At 50.6% G+C, this 7,621-nt stretch overlaps 1 protein-coding gene across 4 annotated transcripts in view; it reads right to left on the reverse strand.

Moving 5' to 3' along the window:
- Positions 1 to 288: 288 nt before the first annotated feature.
- LOC109516667 (wiskott-Aldrich syndrome protein family member 3) overlaps positions 289 to 7,621 on the reverse strand; it is a 15,619-nt gene continuing 8,286 nt past the window's right edge. The window contains exons 2-11 of one of the 4 annotated variants that reach the window (XM_019871399.1): positions 5,868 to 6,001; positions 4,691 to 4,825; positions 3,087 to 3,240; positions 2,893 to 3,010; positions 2,391 to 2,459; positions 2,059 to 2,103; positions 1,820 to 1,953; positions 1,461 to 1,745; positions 969 to 1,387; positions 289 to 673 (exon numbers count right to left, since the gene is read on the reverse strand). In XM_019871399.1, the coding sequence (XP_019726958.1) occupies positions 516 to 673; positions 969 to 1,387; positions 1,461 to 1,745; positions 1,820 to 1,953; positions 2,059 to 2,103; positions 2,391 to 2,459; positions 2,893 to 3,010; positions 3,087 to 3,240; positions 4,691 to 4,825; positions 5,868 to 6,000 (1,650 nt within the window). In that variant the 5' untranslated portion in view covers position 6,001 and the 3' untranslated portion in view covers positions 289 to 515. Of the gene's footprint in view, positions 674 to 968; positions 1,388 to 1,460; positions 1,746 to 1,819; positions 1,954 to 2,058; positions 2,107 to 2,390; positions 2,460 to 2,892; positions 3,011 to 3,086; positions 3,241 to 4,690; positions 4,826 to 5,867; positions 6,002 to 7,621 lie in introns of all 4 variants that reach the window. The other 3 variants (XM_019871398.1, XM_019871401.1, XM_019871400.1) reach the window with 3 other exon arrangements.

The following is a 7,621-nucleotide window of genomic DNA, read 5'->3' on the forward strand; positions in this document are numbered from 1 at the left end:
GGTGTTGTCAGGGGCAACCCACGTTTCTCATTTCCATAAGGTGTGTTCAATCATAATAATAATAATAAGAATAATATAATATACACTGTTCAAAAGTTTGGGGCCACCCGGACAATTTCATGATTTCCCTGAAAACAAACTGTTGTAAAAGAGAAAGCATTTTGGAGTCTGGGGAACAAGAAATTATTTTTGAAAAGAAAAGCACTGATATGAGCCTGGCGACAATCAGCGTACAATTGTCACCCATTTAGATACATTGGGGGAAACCCCGCCCGCCCCCCCAAAAAAAAAACAAAAAAAAACAGATAAATCGACCGATATGTGAATCCTCGGGTGGCAAACCACAGGTGTGCTGGGGCCCACTCTATTTAATATTATCTGCATTGAAGAAAACAAAGTGCTTTTCATCACCCCCGCCCCCGCAAAACATGACCTCAAACTTTTCAACAGTTGGTATTTAAAGGAGAAAACCTGTCGACAACGTGCGCGGCGCCTCACTGAAGCAAAACGGATTTTTAGTCGGACCACTCGTTCTCATCCAGCTCGGAGTCGTCGTCGGACTCGCTGTACTCCACGGCGATGCGTCGAGACAAGATGGTGGCCACATCGTTGCCGACCGGCTCGCGCTTGGCCTCCTGCTCCCTCTGCTCCTGCACCTTCCTCAGCTGGATACCTGGAAGAACAAAACCATTAGCACGCCACATGTCCAACTCCAGACAAGAAACGGCCCCCCATCGCCAAAATCAGTCAAGTGTGTCGACTCTTAATGGCTTTCCAGACCAAAATTGCACATTTTCTACACTTTTAACATCTCTTACAACCATTTGTTTTCTCCAAATCCCCTCCACATGAATTCAACAAAAATTTTTCTTCAATTTGATCAGAGAATGACAGTAATAATTTAATGAGGTGACGTGCGCTCTGAGGGAAAAGCCAAAAGGACTCCGGCCTCTGTGAAGTAGACCCACCTCTTCGGATGGCAGCCAGCAGGTCGGAGCGGGCGTCGCTCATTGGGATCATACCCAGCACGGCGCCCTTCCTGGCGGAGGGCGCGGCATTCGTCGCCGCCTGACCCACAGCGGTGCGCGTTGGCGAGGGGTGCGCCTGGTGACCCATGGAACCACCGGGCGGAGGGGGCGGCGGAGCGGCTGGTGGCGCCCCGGATGGAGGGTGGGCGGGAGAAGGGACATAGTTGACGGGGGGCGGAGGAGGGGAGGGCGAGTAGGGACGGGAGAGGGCAGAGGAGGCGGGGAGCACGGCCGAGGCGGCGCCGCAGGGCGGGCCCGGTGTGTGGTCGAAGGCGGTCTGAGCGGAGGGGATGGTCGGGGGAGGCGGCGGGGGCGCCGGCGGGATGTAGTACTCTGGAATCGTGGAGGGCTGGCCGCCGCTGTGGGAACACAAAAGCATTACGGAGGTCAGACGTCAGGCACGGACTTGGGACGAGCGGCAAGCGGACGTACCCGTGGCCGGTGCGGTAGTCCTTGAGCGGCGGTTGCCTGGGCCCGTTGACAGTCAGATCGCCGGCGGCCTGGCTCGCCTGACCCGATGGGGTCCGGCCCAGGGAGGCGGCGTGGCGCCCGGCCACCCCCGCCCCTCCTGCTGGCTGGTTGGCCGGCCTGAGCCCCCGATCCAGAGACTGGGTCTGGGCGGCCGCACCCGAGTGGTCCCTGTTGTGGCGGTCTGTGGCGGAGGCCTGGGTCGAGGGGTGGCTGGGACTGGCGGGGTACGAGTCGGAGGCCGCGGACCTGACAGGGAGGGACGTCAGTTATGGGCAGCGGAGCAAAAAAAAGATCATTCGGGCGGCATGTTGGCGGCGTACCTGCTATCAGGTGACAAGGAGCCCTCGGGGGACGTGCCATGGTAAGGGGAGGGCGTGAGCCTGGCATCGGGTCGGAACTCCTTGTCGTAGGCCAGCACATTCCACTCCTGGCGCCGGTTACGAGCCTTGCGCACCTTGGAGAGAAAGAAGTGAAAGAAAATGATGTGCGGTCCTCCTGGCAACGCATCCTCCTACACGTGCAAGGGTGTCGCGAGGTCAGAGCTCCCGTCCTCACTGACCTTTTTCACTTCTCGGCCTGGGTCGTCCACCTGCCTCTGCTGCTCCTGCTTCAAAGACAACGCAGACACTTGATTACGTGTGCTGGACTTTGAAAGGTGAAAGAGGGCCCTGTCGCCAGGTCTACAACACACGCGCGCGCACACACGCATGCACGCGGAAGACTTAACAAAATGCAAATCAATAAGACACAAAACACAAGCATGATGAGTGTGTGTGTGCTTGCAACATAGATCCTCAGTGACGTGTGTGGTTGTGTGTGTGTGTGTGTATGGGTGTGTTGGCAGGGTAAGGGGGCATAAGAGGGAGAGGTCAGGGCTCAGGGTTGTCTTACAGAGATGGACAGGGGGCTCCTGGGTGGGGCCTGTCTGGAGTGGGACCTGTCTGGATGGGCCGGACAGCCCTATGGAAACACGGGAGACACAAGCTGCTGCGTTAGACTGAGAAGACGGAGGAGGAGGAGGAGGAGGAGGAGGAGGAAGGGCTGAAAGGAGGAAGGCAGGGCAAGGCCAGCTTGCGCTGCGGATTGCCGAAAAGAGCGAATGCCAGCGGGGACATGAGAAAATGAAATGTGGACAAACGTGAGCAAAGGCTTCCAGCAGAAGCTGGTCAGGACTGGCTGAGGTCCAATGAGAATTCAGATGACTCACGCCGGCACCTTTCAGGAAGCAAGCGCGCAACGAGGGCCATCTGGCGCTTTGGTCAGCGCCTGACCAACTTCTGCCACGAACGAGAGCAGCAGAAAAGCAAAAGAACGAGCACACTATCCAATCAAACGCGGATGCACGCAAGTTGGGGCAGGCGGCTAGCCGGGCGGCCGGCGGGCGGGCGCTCACTTTCTGCCGCCTCTTCTCCTTGCGCTTGTCCTCGGTGGCCTGCAGCATCTTCTCCTTCCACAAGTTGAAGAAGTAGGACGAGTCCGTGTAGAACTTGAGCGCGTCCTTCTTGTCGTCTCTGTGAAGAGAGAGAGAAACACTGCTCATTCTCAGCACGAACAAATATGCGGTGTAAAGCGAAGATGTGCGCTGACCTGTAGGGGCTGAGGATGTTGAGCGGAGGAGGTTTGTCACAGCGACGGTACATCTCCACCACCGGGTTGGGCACCGACGTCCTGGACACCACCTGCTGGTCTTGGATGGTACTGCTCTTGAAGGCCTTCCTCATGTTGATGTCCTGCAGGGACACTGAAGACGACAAAACCCGCAACGCATCACTCACATCCAAGCGTTGTGCTGCTGAAAAAGCGGCACAACCTGCAAAGGTTTGAGCGTGTGTGTGTGTGTGTGTGTGTGTGTGTGTGTGTGTGTGTGTGTGTGTGTGTGTGTGTGTGGTGCGGGGGGTGTGGAGCCATCTGGCAATCCTTAATGTCGCAGCCGTGTTAAATCTCGATTCACACACACACACACACATACACACACACACACACACACACACACACACACACACACACACACACACACACACGCACACTAAAACCTACTGACGTGACATATGCTCCCACCACTCACGTCTACCTACTCGAATTGATATTTCAGGTATTCGTAAATTTACTTCAGCATTCCTTTTTCCGACAACCCCACCTTGGAAAACAGACGTGTCGTCCTATGCAACCGCTTTGCAGGCTGGTTACTGCCCTCCCACATCTTCAGAAAACAATGCATCATCAAAAAGATGGAAGTTGACAAGCCCGGTTGAGAGGATTGGGATTTCGGTGGCAATACGGATCGGCGCAACAACAAGGAATGTTATTTCCGAAATTTGTGACGTCGATCCGGTCAGCGACAAGACTGAATGCGTTGGGGCAGCCTAAAAACCACCTGTGACTGCCTTTCCTAAGTTTGCATCTGAAAAATCACAAAAATGTCAAGTGCTTTTTTTTTTGTTCAACATTGTCATTTCACAATCCCAACATGTCAATTTGATCGCATAAAAGCCTGTGGCAACCCGCACTAGCTGGTTTATCTGACAGTCCAAATTAATTTGTACATTACTCTTTAATTCCACAAGGCGTACTTGTACTATTTTTTAAATTAGGCCCCGCCTACCAAGGACGTACTTGTACTCTAAGTCTTTTTTTTTTTTTTTGCGTCATAGAGAGGAGGAGGGTCTGATGCAATCTGTGAATGAGAATAAACCGTTTGCATTGTAAATCATGTCAAAAAGCGACCAGTAGGTGGCAGTGGTGCCTCACGTGCTTTTGCACAGGAATCGCCATTTTCATGAAACGTAGGCATTTTGTAATGCCGATTGGTGAAGAATGGAAAAAGATGGAAACAAAAAGTGTTTTCTGCTGAAATAGTCCAAACTTTATTTTGGTAGGCTCCATGTTGATATAGCATCAGAACCAAACATTCTATGGGCCATGCAAGATCAGTCAAAATCCAGTAAAATGCTGGGATTGAGGGGGTTGCTCCAGTGAAAATAGCTGAGATTGAATGAGTTAAGTGCATTTCAGAACTTGAATCATTACATTGACGTTGACCAAAGTCAGGATTTCTACTGCAGCCCGAGAATAGAAAAACTGAGAAAAAAAGAAAAATTTGGACTCATCTAAAGTGATAGAACCTTGTATGGAGGCGCTCCCCTTAAATGGCGACCACACACCGGCCCACACACACGTAGACGCACACGCACCTTCTTCCACCGTGGAGTCGAGCTGAGTGACTTTGACCGCCAGTTGGTCGACGCGTTCCTGCAGGCTGCTCATCCTCAGGTAGAAGCTGTTTGCTTCATTGAAGAGCTCGCCGAAAATGTCCTCGGCGTGGCGACCTGCACACACGCACGCGGGGAATTGCGTTTGGATTTTCGTTGGATCGTGGAAGGACGCCTTTGTTTCTGGAGATCTCGTAGCCCATTTCACTTTGTCTGATGGATTTTATTGATGCATTTTCTTCATTCAACAACAAATGTGGTACTAGGGTGTTACCTGTGAAATTGAACTCAGCTTTCCCAAAACTGTCAATAGTCAGTTGTGATTTAGCAAGAGGAGGCGGGGTTTACCTTTCCACATAGGGAGAGGTAGTTTTGGATTTATTTATTATTTTTGGTGCCAAAATAAATGAAACTGGCATTGAGAAATTGCATTTTGCATTTCCTTGGGTTGTCTCTGTGTGATATTACTGTTTGACAGTTTGATGAACTGAAACCTTTCTGTGTGATAAATGTGCAAACAGACAGAGAAATCAGGAAAGCGGCAAATCCTTTTTCCACAGCACTCTACGAAGCAAAGCAGCGAGTCTGATGGAAAAGAGTCAACGTAAGATCCCTTCACAAAAATAATCCACACAAAGTTTGCTGCATTAAAACGTCCACTTCCTGTTTGTAGTCTCGTCCTGTTGATGGATCGTTGGCTGCGATAATGTCAATAATGTCAAAATGGGATCATGTTGATTAGCATTTTTGCACGACTGTCTTGTGTCCTATGTGTTGTGTTGTGTTATTTTTGTTATTTTGACTTCAAAATGGCGCCGCGAGAGTGCCTGCCTTTCCAGCAGCTCCTATATTTTGTTGTTCTACTTCTTCCTTTCATAACTTTGCTGCTGTGAATTGGGAATTTCTCCATTGCGAGACTAATAAAGGTTTTCTTATCTTATCTTATCTTATTTATTGGTCCAATCACGGATCAAACACCTGTTTTGAGTTTGGTTGTTCACCACCTTGTTGCCACACAGCACGTTTCAAAAAAGGCACTTAGCACTGAATTGAAACATTTGCAGAAGGGGGCAAGTTAAATTCATCTGTACGGGTTGCTGTATTTTTCTTTTGACTAGAATTGTTGACAAGACCAAAAGGAAACATGCGTCATACTCACTGAGGCCTCCCAGCTGCTTGATGATGGCGGCGAGCGTGCTGTTGGTGACACATTCCAGCTCACTGGTCACACCGTGCGGCAGCGCTCCGCGGCACAGGTGCCTCGGCTCGATGCTTCTCTTCACCAGCGGCATGCTAAATGAGCGCAAAAAAAAAAAAGCATTTCGGATGAGATTGCGTGAAATTCGAGGACAGTGCCGCTGGATAAGCAAACTAGAGGGTGATGAGAGCAGAAGTTTAATAACAGAACCCCAGGGCTCACTCTCATTGCCACGTGGGTATTGAAGACACCCCCCCCCCACCCCCAGTAAGACGATGGAATCCATAGCAGGAGCATTCTCAAGCTCTTCCCCTCCAAGGACTCCAAAAAGGGGTGGCTACTCCGAGTCCGAGGCCCATGTGAATGGGGGCACATGTTATCCTTTCGGGCTGTGCCCGGCCAGGCCCCAGGGGTGCATTCCTGGCCAGCGGGTGCTCGCCTTCAAGCCCCTCAAGGCCTGGCTCCAGAGTGGGGGGGCGGTGACCTGCGTTCGGGCAAGTGAAAATGTAATTCAATTTTTGTCATCGTCATACGATTCTTTTTGGACTGTGCTTTGTCTGGTCCCTCACCAAGGACCTGTTTGCCATGGGTGACCCTATGTCAGGGCATCAAGTCCTAGACAGCTTAGCTCCTTTGACAACTTTAGAAAGATTGGCACAACCCTCCATGATAAGGTAAAGGCTCAGGGAGAGGGATATAGTTTGCTCTTCAAATGTCATGTTGACGTTTATAACCCTCATTAAAATCCCTCAAGGGGAATTTTAACAATGATGAATCAATAATCAATATTATGGGCAGAATGGAGGACCTTAAGTAAAATACTATTTTGGAGATTGCGCTGGCTCAGATCCTGATCAGTGGGAAGGAATGAGATGACGGGGATGGATGGTTGTGATGGCAACAGGTCTGGCTGGAGTTGCTAACAGGAAGGGACATTTGACGGATGGATTGCGTCTCGTATCGACACCATTTAGACCTTTCCTCCTCACCATCACCATCAAGGCTTTTCCGAGTTTTATTTATTTATTTTTTCTGAGCCAAATCAGCTACTTTACACCAAACAGAAATAATGCTGCTCTTGTCTCAACTTCCTCCAAAAAGGGACATCATGGTCAGTGTGAAATGCAGGCCATTGCAATTGTACCACTGGATGAATGGCAACAGAATGATGTGGCATCTGCCTTCTCGCAGTAGAACATTTTTTTTATTCTGCCTGTCACTACATTGCGAGATAGATTAAAAAAGATACAGTCACATTTCTGGACCAATTAAGTGCTATTGGATCACTCCCTGCGGTGCAATGGTTAGGAATCAACTGTATGACCCAACCGACTGACGCTAATGCTCTTAAGGCTCCGTCTGCTTGGCCTCCGCAGATGCACGTGGAAACAAGTCTCAGAAGTCGCTTGCCCTGTCACAGTAACGTCAACGTGGCCCAGAGAAGTTCACAAGATAACTTGGGAAAACCACACTGGACTCAAGTGAGACTGAAGGAAGAAGAGATTGTGGCCGCACAGACAAGTTCACAAGATAACTTGGGAAAACGACACTGGACTCAAGTGAGACTGAAGGAAGAAGAGATCATGTTCACTTGGTTTTCTGATTTGCCCATGTAGTAAACAGGTCAGCCAAAGCGGCGGTGGCCTGCCCCCCAGCCAGCACCGCCCCCGACCCCTCACAATTGAATGTGTTGACCTCAGCGAGCCTGCAGCAAG

The sequence above is a fragment of the Hippocampus comes genome, unplaced genomic scaffold (assembly GCF_001891065.2).
Source record: "Hippocampus comes isolate QL1 unplaced genomic scaffold, H_comes_QL1_v1.1 scaffold83, whole genome shotgun sequence".
Lineage (NCBI taxonomy): Eukaryota > Metazoa > Chordata > Actinopteri > Syngnathiformes > Syngnathidae > Hippocampus > Hippocampus comes.